General features: G+C 37.0%; 1 protein-coding gene across 1 annotated transcript in view; it reads right to left on the bottom strand.

Moving 5' to 3' along the window:
- FBXL4 (F-box and leucine rich repeat protein 4) overlaps window positions 1–24,359 on the bottom strand; it is a 61,651-nt gene that overhangs the window by 26,903 nt on the left and 10,389 nt on the right. Inside the window, exons 4-6 of the mRNA XM_080616952.1 lie at window positions 17,107–17,452; window positions 9,908–10,152; window positions 1,335–1,548 (exon numbers count right to left, since the gene is read on the bottom strand). Coding sequence (XP_080473078.1) covers window positions 1,335–1,548; window positions 9,908–10,152; window positions 17,107–17,452 — 805 coding nt within the window. The remainder of the gene's footprint in view (window positions 1–1,334; window positions 1,549–9,907; window positions 10,153–17,106; window positions 17,453–24,359) is intronic.

The raw sequence follows: 24,359 nt of genomic DNA, 5'->3' as shown, positions 1-24,359 counted from the left end.
TACACTCAAATCACTGATTCAGCTCTATCAAAAAGGCACTTAAAAGCAGGGCTCACCGATTTATTTTTAAGTTTAAAGAAAATGATAATTGCTTCAATATACAGAGCAACCACCACAAAGTACAAGTTATTGAAGGGTACTGGCTTCATGGTGACTGCCTGCATACCCCACAGCAAATGCCAATCATTCCAGGTAGCCTATCCTTTAATCTAACTACCTTGCATTACCAGATTACCATCACAGATGGTAAATGAAAATAAGGTATCATAACTCAGATGCCTTGGACATCTAGTAGACAGAATCTACTGTTCCAGATTCAATTCTTCTGTTATTCTACAGGATAACACCTCACACAATCCAGCGTCATAAGTTTACTACTGTCTACCAAAATCATAAGCAGAAATAACACACACAAGTGAACTCCTCTTAAAATGTTTCACTTAGAACTAAAAGCTAGCCCACAGAAATATGTTTTTTTTCCCCTTCATTTTGGAGCTCTACTAAGCAATAGCTTTTGCAACAAGAGAAGCACAAATATGAGAGCTTCCATGTAAACCAGAGCAGGAAGTTTGTCATACATGAGTAATGTAGCTAGTGAGAAGGAATGGAATTGCTTCTGATTCAGTCTACTGGATTTGCTAGAATACAACATTTGTAGATGAAGTAAAGTAAAACAGTCTTCTCAACTGTAGTACGTAAAACCATTCCATCTCAGCTAGGAAATGTGCTGCAGCAAACAATAATAACGTACAAATATTCCACTGCTTGAATCGACAAAGAAGTCATTTTTACTCTGTAAATGAAAAGTATTTTAAAAAAATTGTGTTTCATGTCTCAAATGCTGCTAATATATGAAGACACTAGGCACCCAGTGTCAAGTAACAAGTCATTCTAAAGGACAGAATGCTGAGAACTGAAGTGACTAAACATGATCATTTCCCAATTATATTGCCAAATACAGTCTGTCTGAAGTATACTTCAGAAAAAAAAAAAAACATAAAAGAGAAAAGCTTTCACATTTGTGATTTTACTATACTGCTTAAAACCGCTGGTGAAAAGCCACTGCTCTCTCATGCAACTTAAACAAGTTAAAACATGCAGACTTTTTTGTGGGTTTTTGGTTTTGGTTTGTTTGGGTTTTTTTTAAACCTGGAAACTATTTTGAAAATAAAAAAGGTCCTGTGTTTCTTGAAACTACCTTTGAGTTTTCTGAATTTACCTTGGAATGTGAAATTCTAAATCACTTCTTAAATTAACAAAGAAAAAGAAAAACCAAATACAACTTTACCAGGATTGAAAGTATTTATTGCAAAGGTTAAAATACTTGTTCCTACCTCCACCTTTGTTCGGTAGAGAATGAGACGCTTTAGGCTGCCCACTTTGGCTATGTGGTTGAAAGCCTGAGGTGGTATTTTATCACATGATGAGAGATTTAATTCTTGAAGATTGGGACACATTTCAGTAATGACCTCCAAGCATGTTTCATTGAGGAAATGGCCACAAGACAGCTCAAGACGTATTAGTTCAGAGCCACAAACTTTCAAGAACCTGTAAAAAACCCCATATTTTAAGTGAAAAACAAACACTTTCAGGTGAAGGTTTAACAGTATTCAGAGTCTAAGCATGTAAACCAGGAAATAGTTCCTTTCAACAATGAAAGGCTTACTGACCACAGCTCTTATGTCACCTCAGTTAATTAACAGAAAACATGATTAGGTCAAAGTAAATTAATCATAACCTCTCTGAAGAAGTTACTTCTGAATCAAATCTCTACAAATCTAGAAGAGACCAAACTAATTAGGTGTTGAGTTAGAGAGCAATGTTAAAAACTCAAAGTTAGTCAAGACTGTTTCACCAACATTAACTTGATACTGTACATAACCTAGATGTTATACAATACTTTGTACAAAAGAATATTTTACTACATTTTAAGAAACACAGAAGGCTATATAATGCTGTATATGGCATAAGGAGGCTAATATCACTAAAGCAATCTTAAAGAAACAATTCTACCTTGAAAATAAACTGCAAAAGAATCATCACAGGTGAAAACAGCATAGAAGGGGATTTTTCTGAAACTAGTGTTAGTCTTGAAAACCCTGTTTCAGTTTAGAAAGTCAGAAAATGCTTCATTCTTGGTGTTTATTCTGAGACAATGGAGCAAAGTACATAGATAATGTTTGAAATGTTTTTAAACAGTTCCTCAAAGCCAATGGCCTGCAAGTTTCCAACAATAATTTCATACTTATCTCAGAAAAATCTGCAAATGTAAAAATGAGGTTACACAAACACTTTTAAATCAAAATATTCAAGAGAAGTGTTTTAAGACTGTTAGACAAATATCCTGTTCCTTTCATTAACAAAGAAGTCAAAATCAACACTCTGTAGCTGTCCTAACACAGAGAGATTCCTGAGGGCTATTCCACATGACTTTCACTGGAATTATAAAAAACTAAGATATTAAAAGACAAAATATCCAAAATTTTGGAAACTGATGGTCTGTGCATGAATTACACTTTCTATCAGAGATCGTATCACAAATACAAACTCTACTGTATCTAATCCAAGCTTTAATTACAAACACATAAGCTTGTCCCTTTTTATTGCAAAGATAACCTTTCAAACTGTAAATCAATCACAAACTGTAAATCAATCAAACTGCAAATCAATCCTGACTGCAGTGAATTTACCTAGACTGGTAAGCTTTCTTATGGAAGTGTCAGAGCTGAAATGACATGACAATTCACAACTTTAACATCAGGTATTTAAACATTATTGTTAGTCTAAAATAGCAGTGTAGAGTTCAACGCTGCCATGGAGAAACACAAGATCGAAATCCCATGGAAATCAAGATAGAGACATAGAGACATACGGATTCATTGCTGATTACCAATTAGCCAATTCTTCTACTTAATAGGTACTTTAACAATATATTCACACAGCTTCTTTCATCAATAAATTATCAGGTTTGTCTGAATGGTGATATTTTCCATAAAACCTTGTCAGTCACCACTTATTATACCTCTAGCTTTTAATTTGCTAACAGATAAATATTTTATGAATTACTCCATTACAGTAATGGATGTTAGGTTAACTGCCATGCAATTTAACAGGGCTTTGCTGTTACAAATGTTGGTACAGATCAACGTTTTTCTCCTTCTAGGACTATTAAAAGTTAACATTACCAGGTCAGTACACCCAGTTAACCCCCTAGACTTGGAGAAGAACTCTAGGCTCACCAGCTTCAGAAATTACTATCCTTATAACATTTTATTTTAATTCATTACACTTGAAACACACAGGCAGAGCATACACAGTAACAGCAATGAGTGTTGCACTTCATGACTTTGCTGCCTTTTTGGGAAAGGTTATTTAGGAGACATTTAACACAGAGGCAAGGGTGTAAGGGACATAGAAAAGGGTACAAGAATAAGCTGACAGGCCTGAATAAAGAGATGAATGGAAACAGAAGGAGGAATTTGAGGAAGTCACCAGTAAGCGCAGAGCAGAGAACATCAGGCAGAACTGTGGAGTTTTCTGAATGATCCAGAGATCCCAATCTTTGTTTGTACTAAACAGGCTGCTCAGGACAGAGGTTTTTGCTAATGTCTTTCTACATGGATCTCCAAAACCACATGGCAAGGTAGAACATTGGTTCTCATGCTTTCAGAACAAATGTGGCATGGTTTTCGCACTTCTGAGACTTAACCAGACACTGGGTGCCTCTCTGACTTAGCTCATTTGTAACCAACCAACCCCCAAGAAAGTACCTTCTACCCAAATCAGCATTTCTTCACATACTTCCCCTTTAATCACTGAGGATTGACTGGTTCCTGTTCTTAGTCTCTATTCCTTTCTGCACAGTCATCCATCCTTTTAGTTCTGCCTTTTTTTTTTAATCAATATTTTATACACACAATTTCTGAAGTTATTTCCCTTCATGTTTGTTATGAAATACAACTAAACAACCCAAACTAACGGGAACACGCACATCTATTTTGCTAGACACTGGATTGGGCCTTTCCCTCAAAGTCTGTCCTCATTCCAGACTGCAGTATTTCAAGAGTCTTGCGTGTTTGGTTTGGTGGGGTTTTTTTTGAGGAACCCTGGTGGTTGTTTTTATTTGTTTTGGGGGGTTGTTTTTAATGAAAAAAAAGAAAAAATTAATCTCACTTTCCATCACCTTCGACCTGCTTTTAAGAACAGGTGCTCATTCTTCCTCTCCCCTCCCCCCAACTTCAGCTTCAGGGAAGTAAGTTAGTCCTACAGAAATCTTTCTGAAACATCAAACATATCTATTAGGAGTTGAGACACTGTTTGGTCATGGTGATATTAAACCATCTTGATCACAGGGTTAACAACTTCCAATCTTGTAATTCATGTCTAAGCATGAGCTAAACATGATCCAAAATTAAATACCAAGGTAAGAGATAGCACCCTTCATGTCAGAACTGGCTGCATAAGACCTCACAATAAGACCTCACATAAGACCTCAAAATACCTTTAGACATAACGCTTGTGAGGGTGCTAAACACACCACATTTGCTCTAGTGATTTCTAATGGAACTGCATGGATCCAGAACCTAGACTTCACTGTTAGCTTAATGATCTTCACTTAGTCAATATCCCACGGCTCAAGGTTACTGAAAACTCTTCAACAAGCAGGGACCAGTCCAGTTCTCTCTCATCTACTAATCTTCCTAAACAGAAATAGCTACTTTGTATAATTGTACTCCTTTAATACAATTATCCCACTAGTTTTCAATCATTCTGATTTTACCAAATCTATTTTCAATTCAAATGTTATGTACTCACTTCGTAGTCATTGACATATAAACCACTGAATTTGGTGTGGCAGAGACAGGAAGCAATTTCCATTTATGAGCAATACAGGGTTGGATAGGTTTTTTCTCTTTAGCACTTTCCTTTGTAGCGTTTGTTACCTTACAGAATCATAGAATGGTTTGGTTGGAAAGGGCCTTAAAGATCTTCTAGTTCCAACCTCCTCTGCCACCATCCAACATAGTTTCGAACATCTCCAGGGATGGTGCAGCCACAGCATCTCTGGGCAACCTGTTTCAGTGTCTCACTATCCTGACAGGGAAGAACTTCTTCCTAATGTCTAATCTAGACCTACCCTCAGTCAGCTAAAAGCCATTCTCCTCTGTAAGCTTAAAGTCATTCCCCCTTTTCCTGTCACTACATGGCCTTGTAAGAAGTCCTCCTCAATGACAATAAAAGGGCTGATAGAGCAGGGTGTAGTGGTGGAAGTCAAATTAGGAGGTCATCAAGATCCCTGAACGTATATATATGTGCAGTTTCTCAGGACATGCAGATCAGGAGATGAATGACAGAAGTGACACCGGATGGTGAGACTACACGCTAGGCAAAATTCACTTGGAGACACATGTCAGGTGTCTTGGTGCATGCAAGTATGCATGCTTGAGAGTGAGACTGAGTAAAGTAATTTTGTTTTTAAAGTGAAGTCGCCTTCCCTTCCTATAAGCTATTCTAATTGTTACAATGTTATTTTCCACTCTAGCATGTATTACATTTTTTTGTCAGCCAACCTTAAAACATTACATGCAAGTAGGGAGAATATTAAGTACATGATCTTGTGCTTTTCTCAACACAGATGAAACATTTCAATAAATCATGCAAAACAAACATCATTACTTAATCTCAGTTACAGCAACCCCAGGTTTCACTAAAAAGCTGTGGAAATTAAAGCAAGAGATAGACATGGTTCTTAAATTGAGAATCAGACATTATTCCTATTTTCTGTGACTATTTGATGCATGTTTCAGTAATTTCTCTGACCTTCCTGCTAGTCTGATTCACAGCAAGCATCATCAAGTTAAACATTGTCAAAATACACCTCTATTAAACAGCAACTAAAGCCTTCAGATGTTAACAACAAAACTGCTGAAATAGCATTCCTGGATGTGCTTGACATGCAAACACTGTATGACTAACTTGAAAATAAAACACTATTAATTTGTTTTCACAGCATAAAATGTTAGAAATTATAAAAATCTTAATACCTCAGATATTTAAGCAAAAGAGTTTAAACAAGCTAATGACATTATCAGTGACAGAAAGAAATCTGCATGCAGAACTCCATTTTTTAATCTGTCATGGTCCTTGAGCTGTTTAAACCTCAGAACATTTATTCATCATCTTGATACTTAGTATACCTTCAGTCAACTTGCCACACTTTTCCTATATAGGTCCTACCCTCCCACACTGATACTTTCTTGGCAGGAAGAAAATCACCATACCTCGAAGGCCAAGAGAAATGCAGTGCTGCTTATGTAACACTTGCTGTGAAATCTTTGCTATTCCCCGTCACATTGCACTCCAGACACTTGAGACTGCTCAGATACTCAACTTCATTTGTCTTTCACTTTCACATACACTTTTAGTTCAATCCAAATGATAAAATTTAGTTAATTTATATTATATGCTGAAATGAAAAATTTACAGTAATCATTTTTAGCCCTGAGGAGTAGATGTTATCAACAACTTAAAATACCTTCAGCTTTGCCTCGGGATGTTCATATGCCTGAAGCATTCTATCTTCTCATGATTATACAGTATTAGCTTCAGTCTTAAAATTACTTTTTTGAAAAAAATTCTACTTTAGTATCTTTCTGCAAGAAAATACATATTTTCAATTATTTTTTACAATCATGTCTATATATACCTTTAGAAGGAACACACAAATTTATACAAGCTACTTCTTTTGAAACCACAGATAAAAACAGTTTGGAAACGTATTTGCCAAAATAAAATTCAAGTAATACTAGCATTTAAACATGAGCTGACTTGCAGAAATATTAACCTAAATTGTACAGTTGTAAGAATGAAACTAACTTTACCAGTTTTGAATTCAACAGTGCCAACTGTAACACCAAATGCTGAAAAAAGTGCAAAAATAAACAAAAAAACCCAGGTCCTGTAAAAGTGAAATGCTGTTATCCATGAGGATAAGGTATTTTGCTTTTAGCATTTTGTAATTTCTATACTGCCATAATTTGTAGTGTTTGTGAAGTTATTTACAAATTTCACTTAGCAAACAATGTTTTTTCTCCTTGAACGGACCAATACAGGTGGGCTTTTAAAAACAGAATAGTCCTTCAAATTGTTAGAACTTCGAGGCAGAATTCTCTTGGCAGCCGCTCCTGGTTGCTTATGCAGCAATTTAACACCAATTTTATAAACCTGAAGTATTGGAACAAGCAATTTAGGCTTGTTTCAACTCAACCGCAAGTTATGAGAAGGCTTTTTCACCAACTAAATCCAGAATAAAAGATGCAGCTTGGTATGCTATCAACTTTATTTAGAAATTTCCTTTGCAGAAAGAAACAGAAAATACCAAGACCAGAGAGGAAGCAAGGAGAGCAGAATAAAGAGAAACCAACAAGCTGATTCAGAAACAATGATGCAGTAGGCAGCAAGAGAATATCTTACACTAATAAACGTAGGGGTACTTGTCTTCCCCTGGTACGTACAGAGATAGAAATACATAAGTATTTAATTTCTGCAAAGGACAATTACAGATTAAGTTTTTAGTACCAGTTAACATCAGCAGGTAACTGATAAAAAGCAGCAATTCACCCTCCCCAGCCAGCTGAGAACATCATCTGCAATACTCATACTCCGAAGAATAAAATGAAAAAAAATGTTAATTGTGAAACAGAATTCCTAAGAAAGTCAAAGTACCTCCATTCTTTGGAAACTCTGTTTTGTGTAATATCTTCCAAAAGTGAGGCTGGGTGAGGAACATCTAGAAGTTCAAAAAGAAAAATTACGGGAGTTCATAACTGTATGTTCTGGATGCTGCAATATTCACATGGTGATGGCATCTTGATGAAAGCCGGGGCAGGAGAACTAAATATTGCTTGCCAGATTTCTCCTTTGAGGAACACCATCTCTTACCAGGATGCTACTTCTTTGAAGAAAGTCACATTAATGCTTTTGAAAAGCAAGTGTTGTTCTAAGAGGTCTCCTGTATTAACAGATATTTGAACAGCGAATTTTCCTTTCCTGGAAGCCAGCAAATTCAACAAACATATGTCCAAAGGAAACTTTGTGTTTGGAAATTTTACTACAAAAGACACTTCTACAGAACAAAGAGTTGCAAAAATTTCTGTATAAGGAAAAAGAAAACTTTCAAAACCAAGCCTAGTTACAGTGGAGAATTTTTGATTCAGAAGTGAAAATTCTGAGAAGTCACACCTGAAAACTATTTTGCTTACAACTTTGTTTCAAAAATTTATGATTGAACTGCATTTCCCATTCCCGGACTGCACACCTCTTCCAAGAATTACCTTTTTCTAGAAATACAGGTAACTTCACAATCGTATCCATGTCCCAGAACACTTTGTTACAAATAAATATCACCATTATAATGAATATAAATTGACCATGTTTATTCACTGGTTATTAATAGTCAAACAATGACTACCTATCATTTTAAAAAATGCTGACTATATGTAAGTGCTGCTGTAAGTTCAGCACTGAAGTGTGAAAAATAAAGTAGTCCTTTTGCAATAAAGCCATTTTCAACTAACTGGAAGTCAGAAATGCCAGAACTGCAAAGCTTATAATTCTCTGAATTCGGAAATTCATTTATTTGAAAACCTGCATGTTCAAAACAAAAATAACCCAAAAAATTTAAAAACATGCCATGAAGATGCACATACTTTAAATTTTCAAAACACAGATTTAATAGCTAAGCATAAGAAAGCAAGTACTTCGTGATTTCAAAGATGAATTCTCAATTAAAGCTTGTATATTTATCATCTGCATAATGTATCTAATATGAAATCCAAATTTAGGAGAAATGTTTGTACCCCATTTAACAGCTAGCTGATGCCTATCTATTTTATCCCCTTTAACAACTAGCTGGTGGCTGCCTCCTTTTTCTACCAACAAGTACAAAAGAGCTTAGGGCTCCTGGATTATGAGCTGGAAGGTTAGGAAAGCAACATTCTCACCCCAACAAAGTATTTCTTCAAATTATTTTACTTCTCCAGGGAAGGCACCCTGGCAAAGGAAAGAAAAAGTCTGAAAACTTGATTTAACCTTTTTATTCAGAAAACAAATGAGAGCTAAGACAACTTTTTTATATATATATTAAATATTTCTGTTTCTTATCAGTCAAGTTCTGCTTTCACCTGTCACTGCTGATTACCTCTTAGTTGAAGCAGTAATTTTTGCTTAAATGAAATGCTTTCATAGATGCTGTTTAACTAATGCAAACGAGCAAAGAAGCAAGAAATGATATCTTAAGCAAGCAGAGAACACAGCTGTTATACAGAGAAGATTCCCTGCGAATTTGCTATTTTAATGACCTACAGCACAGCCAGCTCAGTGGAAGATGCACATGCAAACCTCCCATTTCCCAACAGGACTAATGTTTTAAATCATTTTTATGAAAATATTTGCATTTACATTGCACTCCAGTGATTACTTAGGGCCCATACCTTGTAAACATGCAGTTTATTACTGTACCATTCTAATACAGTCCTACTGATGACTCATCTGTACAAAAAACAACCCTATTTTCTTTCTGAGATAGACTTTTGGACAGCTTGGTTCTAGCAGAGATTTTTAGAAGCCCAGAAGAAAGCAAAACACTGCTCCCGCTTGGAAAAAGCCTTTCAGTCACAGGTGGTTTGGCAACATGCAGACTCTACATACGGAAATGCACTTCAGTTGCTGTATCCAGAATCTCTTACTGGTTTAGCTCGTCTTTTTCTATATCATAACAATCACATCTTTTATAGCAAATCAAACATTTTCTTGTCTTTTAATAATGTTTCAGATACTTAGCAAAAGTACCATGCAGCAGCTCTGCAAAGAAAGCTTATCAAAATACTTCTGTATATTTAGCACTGACCTGCTAAATCCAGAAACAGAGATGGCTCCCCTGTTCCCAGTCCAAGATAAATTCAGCCACTGGACGAGTGTGCAGCGAGACTGTAGGTATTCCAGAGATGTGTCATTAATCCTTGCCCAGTAAGGTTGTAAACTGAGATGAATGTACTGTAGAGGATCACAGCAATGTTGATATAGTAGCTTACAAGTTTGCGCTAGTCTACACAGGTCTGGTACTGTAAGGTGACTCAAAATCAACTGGATGAGCTATATTAAAAACAAAAAAAAGTCATAGATGGTCATACAGCACTTGAAATGCTAACAGAAACCAAAAAGGATTAAGAAAAGATGTTCTGGCTTCAAAGAAAAGTAAATCCTTTTACTTAAAAGTAACATGAATAAATCATTGATTAACTATTAAATAGGACTGCACTGCCTTCTCAATTTAATGACATTAAACAAGAAAGGAAAAAGCAGATCAACATATGAAAGTGACAGGAAGCTTTCAAATTAGAAGTTTCTTTACTCATGCTAATTTAAACAGTGATATATATGTAAACACTATGTTTACATATTTCCCTTCACCATGTCTGCACTGCCATTGATCAGAACACTAAATTGGCATTTTCTTTCTTCTGCAGATTTGGTTTTTAAAATGGCAGCATGTTTGCAGAGTACACGGAAAAACCATACCATGTCCCAGTTTCCCCACACCTTGAACTGATTTCAGATTTATTCCTCTGCTCCTTGCTTAAAAAAAAAAAAAAATACCTTATATCCTCTCCCATCCATGCTGGACTACGCAACTAGGTAAAAAAATTCAACATTTTCAGATCTTTTACAAAGTAATCTCGTCCTTGCTGTAATACTTGGAGAGCATTTTTGTTCTATGCCAAAGTCAAATCTGAATGGCAAAGCGCTTTTTTACCTTTATCAGATTGAATCAGTTTCAGAATAACCACCAGCCCTTCCAACTAGCACCACTATGCACATTTTCGTAACTACTTATCTCCAGCTCAGAATCAAGAAATATCCCATCTCTTACCATGTCCTGTTTTCCTTTCCAAGGGAAGATCAAAAAACACAGACATACAAATACATTAGGGAATAACAAAAACACTCAGCAAAAAAATCTCCTTTAGATTAGGAACTGAGAGAAAATGTACTTGAAAAATGAAATCTAAAAATTAATGTTTACTTTACCAGGGCTGTCTTCAACAGCTATAAGTACCTGCACCAAAGTTATGTAACTAAAATTGGTGAAGTGTTTTTAAGCAGAGTGGGAAATGATTACTCAGTGAACTGAATCAGTGTAAATAAAAAAAAAAAAAAAATAAAAACCAACCAACCAAACAAAAAAACCACAAAAAACCCCAAACAAAAACAAAAACAAAAACAAAACAAAACAAAAAAAAAAAAACAAACCCCCCACAACCAAAAAAAACCCCACACAACCAAAAAAACACACCACCACATACCAACCCCCATCAATACAAACAAACCCTCAAATCAGCTTAAACTTGAATCCTGTGGCCCTCTCAAAATACCGTAATGTTTCATTTTGATGTCTTTACAAGCATTCATAAGACAAACCACCCAAAGCCAGAATAAAATGCTTGATATAAAATGAAAATGAATCTTTCCATGAGAACCAAACAGACTGTACTTCCAATGAACCAGTTTATTATGCAGTTAGCTTCCGCCTTCCCTCCTCCCCCCTTCATTTCTGGAATAGAAGAAATAAGAAAACAATCCAACTTCCTGCAAAATGAAAAATGTTACTTCCTACTCAGCTCCAGATTTAGTATTTAGATTTCAAACACTATCTACAACTCCTCAAAAAATGTAACTTCAACTCCAACGCCAAAATGCAGTGTTTGCATATACTCCAGTTTCTCTCCAGCCTAATTTCAAGTCTTCCCTTCTCCTTGTTCCAACTTTCCCCCCAAAAAAGGCTTTTTTGTCTCTGCAGGTGCCTGAAACTCTCACCTCAGCTTGATGCAAACGATCTGCATAAACATTTAAATGTGACAGCAGTATATACATACATATATATATAAAATATATGGATATATATATCCATATATAATAAATGAAGATATATTAATCAAAAAAGTTTGCTCCCAATTGACATTTAGGTTGTCAGCATTTTGGTATCTAAGAAAGTGCAAAATAACATGGAGCTAACATAGATATAATCCCAAATTAGTATCTTGATTTTTGGTTGGCTAAGACCCATACTTAAGCTGAAAGGTTGCTAAACACAGTTTTGTCTGTCATCCTAACAGTAGATACCCAAACATATACCTATTTTTCTAAGACCATCAATTAACTTTAAATTATCTGCAATATTCTGAAAGACAGCTTTAAATTCTTGCAATCTTTCAGCTATTCCATACTCTATAAAACACCTAAATATTTATGAATGGTCTTTTCCCTCAGACTTTTCCCATGCTTACTTAGTAAGTTTTCTAGAGCAGACTGACTGCTCAGCAAAGGCTGCCAAATTAGCTAAATTTATGTCTACAACTAATGTGATATAACAATGCCTGATAGAAACAAAGTAACACAAACTTTGTTCAGTGGCAAAAAAAGTTATTTTGTAACTTTTGAGCAGTAAAGATAATGGTGAATGAAATCTATAAATGTATCACCAATGTCTCTTTATACTGATGACTTCAGTATTTCATCACATACAGAATGTTGCAATCTTTCCACACCTGAGATGAAATCCCTTCCACATGAAGGGATTGTCTTGATCAGAAAAAAATAATCCTTTGTTACTAAAATTATGCTACTTCATAGTATCTATAATGAAAAAATACAATTAAATTACAGTACTATGACATTACAATGTAAAGTACTTTTTTCTGGCTCTTGATTAAACAAAGACAACAGGTACCAAACCTACAGGCTAATAGCCATTAATCACCTTTAGTCTGGAGGCTGGTGTCTGTCAGAAATTCATTTTTTATGTATGTGTATCCTAGCATAAAGTACAATTTGATACCTTAATGAGTATGTGACATGATGTGCTGTATTGTGCTACACCGTGTTCATGGTGATACAAAGAATGCTACAGAATTGAGTATCTGCTTCAAAAACTACTTTTGTAACACAGTTTCTCATGAACAACTGTTTTCACTTTGCATTTATGAAAAATTATGGCAAGCGTTATTGTTTTACAATTTCTTATAAATCAGTAAAAACAAAAATTATTGGAAAAAAATACAAAGAAATGCGCAGAAGAAAACAAAACAGAATTTATACATCACTTTTTGAGGCTGTGATGGACCAAAAGAACTTTCTTTCCTGTTTCCAGGGCAAACACGGAGCATGCCAGCTTTAGAGATGTGGTGAGACCAAGACCCACTACCCTGAAAACCTTCAAAACCTGAAAGGTTTCCAAATCATAATTCTCTACATTTCAACAAACAGCAGTATGCAAATTGATTGTCTGCTGTTTGAGCACAAAAAAAAAAATCTGATTCATATCTGATCTGTGCCTTATTATCACCATAGTCCCTGATTGCAGCGTCTTACATATATGCATATATTTTTTAATTGGTAATTAAAAATGTAAGTTCTTAAGAAAACCCCAGACATCTCACCCACTGCAAAGTTTGCTTATAAGCTCAGAAAGGATCTCCATCACACTCTTCAATACACTGGGTAAAACTTTACTAATGGTGCAACTCCTAATGGTACTTACCTACCAAAAAGTTTCTCTGGCTTTTTCAAGCTTTTTTTCTGAATAATAGCAAGCACTTCCTGTGCCTAGAGCACAATAACACAGAACTTGATTTGGTCAGAAAATAATGCCTGGATGCTGGTCATACCTAGAGTATAGGCACTTTTTACAAATAGCCTCTTTTTAGTTCTCCAGTGCAAGTCCTTCCAATATGAAAATACATTGGCCTTTGCAAACCATTCATTCGGAAACACACGAATCAATGACTTGCAATTTCTTAATTCTGCAGCTACAGCTGCCACAGCTTAGACTCCAATTAATCAGACTTGATACTAAGGCATGCTCAGACAAAGAAGAAAGGTTATATGCACAAAAAGGCAGAGTGAAGACAGGAAGAAGAAGATGGCATTCTAGGGCTTCTGACATTCCTCAATGTAGTTTAAGAAAACCCAGTCCCTACTTACATGATCCTATAGCTTGCACTAGCAAATGCATATAAATCTAATAGCACACATAGACACATGAAAAGTGGATCTTGCAACTGTTTCACGGAACAACCGTTTAAATCTCTCTTTTCTTTATTCTATTCAATTGTATGCTTTCGTGGAGTGGGGTTTACATCACAAGGATGTAGGCTCTGATCCTCTCAGCAACGGAAGGCTGTACAGGTTTTAAGCCCCTTCCTGATACAAAGAACAAAAAAAGATCTTATCGACAGACTGCACAGTCAATTAATCAAGACTCCAGGAGGACTAAAGCTAGAGAGATCTTCTCCCATGTGCCACTGCTCAGAGCCTACTCTGCTATAGCAGCTGGCAGTATATGGGCCATGAATTGAAGGGAATCTTGTGCATATGGTTATTAGCTTTTAAGGACCCTCATGAGTTTCCCTTTTCAAAAAGAGGCATAAAATCTTGCTGGCTATCTGAAAGCCTACAAGTATAAAAGATGTAAGAAACTTACCGTTGAGGTAAAAAGGGTGGTATGACACTTAAAAAAGCTCCTGCTTATTGCTCTGACCCTTTTATCAAAGTATCATAAGAGATGCAGATCTTACATTCAAAACCTGTCTTCCTGGAACACAGGTGCCAAATCCACATTTAGCAGTGAAATTCACTTCCCCTGACATGGGCAGGTCAAAAATCTTTGGGCAGCTTTCAGAAAAAACTGGCTTTGGGGAATGATAAAGATGTTATTTGTATCTTTTCATATTAAAAAATTTATATATATATAAAAAAGTCTTTTGGACTGCAGCAGACAGGATTTCTTCTGACTCTCCTCTCTGGAGAACAGAAGTTAAATTCTTGGTACATGGCACATGTTGGTGAGTCTCAAACTGCACAACAGTTAAGCTGTGGCAGGTATTCCTCACCTTTCTCAAAGGTTTTTAACTTGTTCAGGCCATCAGGTCTCAAGGGCTTCTGTAAAGCCAACTAAGACTAAGCTTTATTCCTTCCACTTTACGAGCAGCACAAGTCAGTCAAAGATATCTGGGCAGAAACACATGAAGCGTGTCCTGGAAAATCCCCCCTCAATTTTAAGGCAGTTATGGAGAACAGATGATAGCACATCACAGCTACTAAGGCCTGATTAACACTGTTCATGAGCAGGGAAGGAAAATTCTCTCCCCTAGCTCACCCAAGATTTTACACTGTCTTCTAAGGAAGTCTGTGCCCCAGGAGCCAAGCATTTTTCTCTTTTGGAGCAGGAGCAATGTAGAACTCACACTGCAGCAAGCCATTCCTAATGCCATTTTGAGAAAAAACACAGTCTATGAAAGGATAGTCTATGGAAGTTTCAGAAAGACAATGAAGACAAAACAAAGGCTGGAGGAACCGCTATCTACTTTAAGATTAGCATGGAAGACCATTCAGCCTGTGTATTTGGTGAATTATGGACAGTAGTACGAAAAAGCCTGAAACAGCTCAAATAAGGAACAGGCATATGTGTGAAGACTTAGGCCAGTTACATGTTCACAATCAACATGAACATCTAAAAAGATACAATTTTTCATGTAATGTATCAATCAAAACTGGAAGGAGTCAGCAGTTGTTGCCTTACTTCTTCATTACAACGTCTGAACACTTCCCAGTAAAATCTGACACTTGTCAGTCTTGAAGCCAGCATGCAAAGTACTGTTTCCGTATCTGGTATGATAAAAAAAATTGTCATACTACAAAGTACAACATTTTTGTTGTTCTGATATCCAAACCTTCCAGCTGGACTAAGAAAATAGGAGACTGGGATTTCTGCTGTCACAAAACCAGTCCAGGAATAGTATTTTGTAGTTTTCTGACAAATTTTCTATCCGTATTTTCAGGTTCTTTAAATTAAAGCCGAAGAAAAAAAAAAACAAAGCAAAAAACAACGTGCTTGGTATTGACAGACTATATAAATGCATTCATGAAACCAAACATGTTAAAAAACAGAAACAAACAGGTACACAAACAGAAAAGCAGAAAAGCACAATAAAGTACATGGAGACAGAAGTTTATAGGAGTAAAAAGACCACACAAATACTTCCTAAATTATAATCTTAATATGTGCAATCATGTGGGCAGAAAAGAGATTAATCAATCTCTCTAGTAGTCTAGTACGTTATAAACCAATTTATCCAGACTTTTCAAACAAGATTTCCTAGATTTAAATGAAGTTTTTCTCTAAAATTAACTTCTTCGAATGACTAGAACAAATATATTCTTAAACTTTCAAACAGTTTTATGTTTTAAGATGTTCTGGAATCAGCTGCACCTTTGCATAGGCAAAGTACTGTCTTTACTTCAGTACTTATAATACAAGCACCATCAGTAAAATACGTTGCACGCTGTACGGACTGAGGAAAAAGAAACCATCACTAGAGCTAACTCAGGATGAATCCAGTATCCTCATTTATTATTCCACTGCAGCAACAAAAAAAATCAAACTCTGAAGACTTAAAAGAGAAAATGCACATAGGAGAAAGATGGAGAGAGCTGTTATATTGTCTCTTTCCTCTTTACAAGCACAGCAAACTTCTGCAGGTTACTTGAGCACACAGTCACCTAACCATGGCCTTCATATATGACACTGGGGTACTTAGAGACAAAATATGTGACAAAACCAAAATTCTATTTGATGATGCATTTCTGAGAGTGCCCTACAATCAGTGACAGCATCTCTCACTATCCTCCCTTCACTTTCAAAAGCGAGTCCAATTCGAGCCCCAAGCACTCTGGAGCAGTTGATGAGTTACTGCAGTAAACAAACACTTCTTCTGGCAGACTGCAGTACTCTGAAGAGCAGGAATAATCATGCCTATGCCCAAGTCAAGAGGTCTGACCGGCAGGTGAAGGTTTCCTTCCATTATGTGCAAGCCCAGCTTATTTCAGGATGGAAGTAAATTGACTTACATAATTCAGGCATAACTACACAATAACTGCAGGAGACTCATAAAAGAATGTAGGGAACTGGAAAAAACAATCTTGACTGGTACCCTGTAACACACCTTTAACGAACGAGACATATATTCAGTGTAAACACGCCCTTCTTACCTCATAAGGCAGTTTATCAAAATATCCGTTAGTCGGCCATTCCCTGAGGGTAACAATGCTGAACTGTTTATTCAGGGTGTCCGTTCCACAGCCATACCTTTCTTCATCCTCCTCCTCATCTATATCGTTCATATCAATCATTGAAGTCTTAAGTGAAAGCACAGGTCTCTCTTTCACACCATGTAGTACCACTGCGTCCAATTCAGTGTAATAGTCCAGAAGAGAGCTGTTCACTTCCAGTCGGATTAAGTTTGTGGGAAAGTTTATCTGTTTGATACAAGGTGTGAACTGCCGTGCCTGAGGACCATTCACCTTTGTAGGTGCCTCGGCCCAAAGGATCTCCCATCTGTAAAGGAAAAATCACACATACAGACAGCATAGGGATTAGAATCAAAGTTACTAAAGCAATTCCTGCATACAGTAAGAGGGTTTCTCTGTTACAAGTCTTCAACTAGTAAGAAACATTGTTGAAAAGACAATGAGAATTATTATTTCCCTAGATTTTGTAAGTATCCTAACAGGAATTTAACAGGGCAAACTGATTAATCATCTCAGCATGTTTTCTCTGCAACGCTAACAAACCAAGCTGCATACTCATAGTCATGAGTACATAGTCATAGAGTACTGTTATTCATGCACAAGCTGTTCTAACATCTCACAGGTAATCATAACAAACGGATTACAGATGACTTTGCAATGATAGTGTGTTAGTGTAAGTATGCAGGCAGCAGTCTTGCCATGTAGCACAAATATCCAGTCAGCTGACATCTCTTATTTCCCACAAAAGGTTTTAATAATAATAATAATAATAACCCCCTACTGTTCACAGAACATCAAACCTGTTCATATAGCAGCAATGCACATTTTTAATATATATATTTTATATATATAATTTAATATATAAAAAATAATATACACTTTATCTGTCTAGGCAAGCAAACTATTCCTTTTAAAAGTAATTCACTGTCAAATTACAAAAAAGGCAGACTCTTCAAATAATTTTTGAAAGGGTCCTTTGCAAATAAACATAGAACTTCCAAACTGCTAAACTGAAAAGCTTTTCTCCTCTTTGGTCCAGTGACAGAAGGAGGTTCAGGGCACACACACAACAACCACACTTATGACCTTAATTGCACACACAGACCTCAAATATTCTCGAGTAAACAGTAGTGAAACCTGCTGCCAATTGAGTAATCTGGAGAATCAAGTCCTATATTCATTAGGTCTTCAGTGCTCCCAAACTTGCCCATAGTCCTGAAAACAGACACATGTTTTTTTATACCTGCGTGGGTCCTCATCCAGTGAATGGATTTTAGAGGTCCTTCAGTCACTGATGCCCATCTTTTCCTCCCTCAAGTCCAGTTAATTCCTAAAGGAAGCCTCCAGCAACCACTGCCACTAATCCCTTTATTCTGCATCCCATACGCATAAGCCAGACAAGTTCCACATTTACTCCCTCTCTTTCTGATGACTCTAGTTCCAGCTTCAAGGATTTCTCTCAGGCTACTTGTCCTGTCACACAGAGTCTCAGAAATGCTGTATCTGCTCCTTAGCACCTCAGCATCTTGGCTTTCCCTAACATACTACTCCTCTGAATTTGTAAGTATTGTTCAACACTGACATATATTGCAGAGCACACAGTGGGAGAAAAAAAAATTAATTGGAAATAAAACCCAAACAACCAAACCACAAACACATGCTTTATTTTCCAGCACCAAATACTTTGTCCATCATGGCAGAAAGTGAAAAATAGGAAGTGCATGTAAGGGCTTTCATTAAAACACAGCACACATACTAATAAGGCTTAGAAGCTTGATAGTTGCTACTATTTCAAGGATAGGAAAATTAATCTATATTGGCTGAAACCTCCATTTCACAATGGACATTTTCAGATATGTACAGATAGATTTTCCTATCTTACATCATGCCGCTTTCCACAAATACCTTACAGAAGAACAGGAGGCCTGCACAAGTCTTATGTCAAAGGAGAAAAAGAAAAAGTAATGGAGTGAAACTAAACATGCAGGACTGGTGAATATATGGCACATCAGAAAGTACCAATGTAGGAGAGTGGACAACTCCACCCTAAAGTTAACAGGTCTTACAAGCCAGACTTATTACTGAGAGATCTCATCTATTTAGGAAATGAAAGTCAACTCATGGCAGAATGTAGCAGATATAGTCACACTGTCACACCCGCTCACACAGGTTGATTCCCTATGCAAATACTTTATGTTGGCAATGCACATGACCTTTCTTGAACACATCGAGATCACCATTTGACATTTTGCTTAGACGCTTTCATATACCCACTGAAACTATCCTTAGGGAAACTCAAGGCTATATTTTCACTAATTTAGCACACACTGCACCATCAGCTTTCAACAGAATATATCTCAGTTATTGACTTCTCCTTTGGTGCCCTGGAGAGAGTATTATCTAGCGGTAGCAGAGCTCTGGAAAAAAATAAGGCATCTGAAGGTCTAGGTCCATCAAGCTGCAAAGCAATAATCTCCTTCAACAAGCAGCATCTCAAGATTCCAGTCTTTGTAATAAATTAGAGAAAAGGAAAGACACATAGCATGAACTTATAGTCTTGTGAAACTCCATATTACATACCCAGTACTGACGAACAAGACCGGTGACAATTTTCCACTGTCCTTGTCATACTGTTTTCATCAACAGCCCACTAATCTAACTTTAAAGGAATTAGCTGTTGCTTGAAACGGAAACCTTCAAGTCTATCAGGTTGATCTGATGGTTCTTCTCTGCCTTGGTGGCACCACACACAAGAACAGGCCACAGCAACTGATCTGAGTCAGGGTTGGCAAATTCTTCCTGTGTAGACGTACTCTTAATACACTCATTACTGCAATTGGAAGTGGTCTCCTCATCTAGGATCTGACACTTAACTGGGCTACATGTGATCTGAATGGTAGCGAAGACTTCACAGTTGGGTAAGAAAAGTATAAATTTCCAAGAGGCTTCAGTAAGAACTGCACTACTTCTGTTCTGGAGCGTTTTTTTGTTCTGGTCATCCATTCCAAAACCTTTCATAAGAGACATTTTGACAGTCAGTCCTGGTTTGAAAGTGTACCAAAATCAACTTCCCTAGTAAGTTTGCCTACAACTGTTTCAAGCTTAAGGTGCTCATAAACTATTTAACCCAACACAAAGAGAATCTGAATCCCAACACATACCTGTAAAAAACTCCATAAAATTTTCCTCTCCCCCTTGAGTTAACTAGGCAGCTCTCAAAAAATCAAGCTGAATCAAATGACTGAAGGTAGGACATCGCTTGTCCCCAAGTCTTGAAGATACACAGTAACAGCTGATTGAAGATATCAAAGCACTTTTAGTGCAACAAGAAACTTTCATCAGCAATGTGCTAGAAAGCCTCAGTCTTTACAGTGCCATTCAAAGCCTGAATGAAAGGCAGAATTATTTTCTCTAGCAACTGAAGAAAATGAGGGTTTTAAGTGAGTATTTTCCATTCAGGTTTAATAGACTCAGTTTTCCCATTAGATTTCTCTCCACCTCAACAAAATAATCAGAAACTCACTCTGCTCAGATTTCTGATACTAAAGACTCCATACACACACCTATGTGGTTAAAAAAAAAATAAAACCCTGCATCTTTTAAATCTGTCATTTAAAAAACCCTGTATTTTCCGCTGTGAAGTAAAATACAGTCTAGTGATTTTCAGGCTGAGAAACATACTTGCAAGGTTTGTGTCAAATGAGTGCACATACTTAATGCTTGTTTAATTTTTTTCTTGACCTAATGCTTTTGGAAAGCTTTTTAATGCCTAAGATGATGCCTGAGTAGACCTGGTTACTTCTGAAGAAAATATATAATAAGAAAGATTCTTTGGAAAAGTGGCTCCTAGGAAACATAATCAGATTTCTCTTCAGTAAGACAAGATTAAACTCTGCCTGCAATCTGCTAAGATTTCTTGCATTATAAAATTGAGATTGGTGTAGAAAATGAATAAAGCACTATGTGCGATTCAAGCACAAAAAATAAACACCCTGTCCCAAGAAATTTAAAGCTGTGTCAAAAACCAAAAGAAAAGAAAGTTTCAGATAGACCAACAAGGAGAACATAAGGAAACTTGGAGAATAAAAGTAAGGAAACTCAGAGAATAATATGATCACACCTTTGCTGAAATTGCAACTTCTGCTACACTTATAATCGTGAAGTGATTATTGATTCATAGAAAGACTCCAAAAACTTGCCAACAAAGTTTAAGTTGACAAGCAGGCATTCTTTATTGTGGCACTGGGAGACACCGGGAATAGCTCCTCCTAGTGTGTCCCCTCCAAGCATCAAACAAACCGTGTTTATGCTGTTGATTAACATACATAATCATTACATGTTATATATATGCATCAGGTCTCTAAACAATGACATCACATTTCTAGAAAATTCTTTCCACATGTGTACAATAATGTGGTAGTGGTCTTTGGGACCCCTGGTGGTCATTTCTTCCTCATCTTCTTCCTCACTTCAGCCTTTGGCTGAACTTTAGGTTTGGAAAGTCCCATTGTCATGACAGCAAACACTAGTTTGGTTCTAGCTGGTTACTGTAAAACATTTACCTAAGATACTTCTTCACTGCTGTTGTTGCAAAGCTACCAAGCTCAACGTTACTTAACCACAAAGCAGAACTGATTTCACTTATTTACAAAAGATTATACTTCATTTTGTATTTCTTTGTTTCATTATAAATACATCCCATCTGCTCTTACCAAAGCAAGTGCTCTGTAAATAATCTGTAGGCTACTAACAAGAAAACATCTCCTGCCTGCTAACATGCCAGAGATGCTTCAGCACACTAGGTTCCACATAACCTGGGAAGTCCACCCCTGCCCACAGCTGTGAGTTCATAAATACAAAATGCAGGGAAAACATGAACATAAGACATAAGAACAATGTTAGAACATTCCAATCAACGTGATAAGCAGAGTTCACAGCAGTCTAATTACTATGAGGGAATATGCAGCAGATTTTCCTTTCCACTTAAAGAATTCAATTCTGAAATACCAGAGAGAGCAGACAGGACTCCAAGAATGTTCAGGGCATTTAAAATAGCAAGAGGTATTTCAAATAACTGCCCTCTCCACATAGTCATTTTTGAGAACACCATAAAAAGCTTATGTCCCATGAACCCAGATTTCATTCTTCTATGACAGGCATCTGGACAAGAAAAAGCTGTTTCCCTGAAGATGTCAAAACAAGTTATAAGTAAGGATTCAAATGGCTAGAACTTAAGGTGTATCTTACCCATAGGTGAGATACAGCCCTGAAGGTGCCTTATCACACTCTAATGTGTTGATGATAGCAGCAGCATCTTAGGTGCCTTCAGGACCTTTAGAAAGCAAAAGGAATCCCGCAAGCAGCAAACACAGCGCCGAGCCGTTCAGCTACAAATCAAACTCAGAGTTTTGCTCAAAAGAGCATCTAGAAAAAAATCTAAGATGAAATAAATCAAATTAAATAGAAATAAATGGGAGGAACACACAAGTCATAATGGAACTGTTCCCAGCCAGTCAAATGATCATAGTATTTCACCTGTGAGAAACCACCTAATTAGTGTTACACTTTATCTGTGGAAGAACTAAAAACAAAATAAAATAAATCACAAAACAATCTTCAACCTACTAAGGAAGCAATCACATTGCATAGCATAAGGACATACAGAATCATAGAATTCTTTTAGGTTAGTCTAAAGATTTTGAAACCTTTAAAATCGCGTCCAACTGTTAACCCAGCACTGACAAGTCCACCACTAAACCATGTCCTTAAGCGCTACATCTACATGTCTTTTAAATAACCTCCAGGGATGGTGACTCCACCACTTCCCTGGGCAGTCTGTTCAGTCCTTGACAACCCTTTTGGTGATGAAATTTTTCCTAATTTTCCAATCTAAGCCTCTTCTGGTGCAACTCAAAGCCTGTTGCTTATTATTTGGGACAAGAGCCCGACCACCACCTGGCTATAACCTCCTTTCAGGTAGTTGCAGAGAGCAATAAAGTCCCCCCGGAGCCTTCTCTTCTCCAGGATAAACAAATCCAGATCCTTCAAACGCTTCTCATAAAACTTGTGCTCTAGAGCTTTACCAGCTTTGTCCCACCTCTTTGGACACTCTCTAGCACCTATATGCTATGAAACATTACCCCAAGCACAGCCACACATCTCAGACTAGTTAGGAATCTCTAGTTTTAAGCTTTTTATAAAAGCACATGAATATATAGTGTCGCTATAACCTACATGAGTTAAGAGTCCCTGCAGTTCTAAGCCAGTTCTTCCACTGCCCAAAGAGGGCCACATGCTGTCAACAAACCCTAAGTACAGAGAATGTGCACCACAACTGTCGTGGTTTAAGCCCAGGTCGTAAATCAGAACCACGCAGTCTACTTCCCCCCACACCTTTCTTCCCTCCGCTTCTGGAGGGACGGGGAGGAGAATCAAAAGAATGCAACTCCCATGGGTTGAGATAAGAACAGTTTAATAACTAAGGTATAACACAAATCACTACTGCTACCACTAATAGTAATAATGATAAAGGAAATAACAAGGAAGAGAATACAACCGCTCACCAACCGGTACCTCACCCCCACCCTGCAGTGATCCAGCCCTTCCCGGAACTCTCAGTTCTACCTCCTGGGCATGACGTGCTGTGGTATGGAATACCTCTTTGGCTAGTTTGGGTCAGGTGTCCTGTCTCTGCTTCCTCCCGGCTTCTCCTCCTCCCTGGCAGAGCATGAGACTCACAAAGTCCTTGGTCAGTCTAAACATCTGTGTTATCAGCTTTGTTCCCAGGCTGAAAGTCAAAAACACAGTGCTGCAGCAGCTACTAAGAAGGAGAAAAACTGACTGCTACTGCTGAACCCAGGACAACAACACAAAAATCTCAAGGCTACACTAGTATAACAATAGTAGAACACAACACAAGAAAGGGGTGGATTCCTTCACCATATAACAACTGAGACTCTATGCTACAATACTGCCTTAATTTCCGATTATTAATTTTTGCTTGAATTTTCTGCACTCAGATAATTCATGTAACAAATCTATACATGGATACCAACATAATGTTAATATAGTTTAAGAAACAACCAAACACTTCTCAACAGTCAACGTGTAAGCGGCACTGATGAAAAGCACAGGTCTTCATGTGTAAATACAGCAGTTTCTATGACATTTACGATTTTTAAAAATTGTTTTATGCAGAAGAGAGTGATGTAAAG

Source organism: Psittacula echo, assembly GCF_963264785.1.
Source record: "Psittacula echo genome assembly, chromosome: 4".
In the NCBI taxonomy this organism is placed as follows: Eukaryota; Metazoa; Chordata; class Aves; order Psittaciformes; family Psittacidae; genus Psittacula; species Psittacula echo.
The sequence above is the reverse complement of the archived record's forward strand: the minus strand, read 5'-3'. Positions and strand labels throughout refer to the sequence as shown.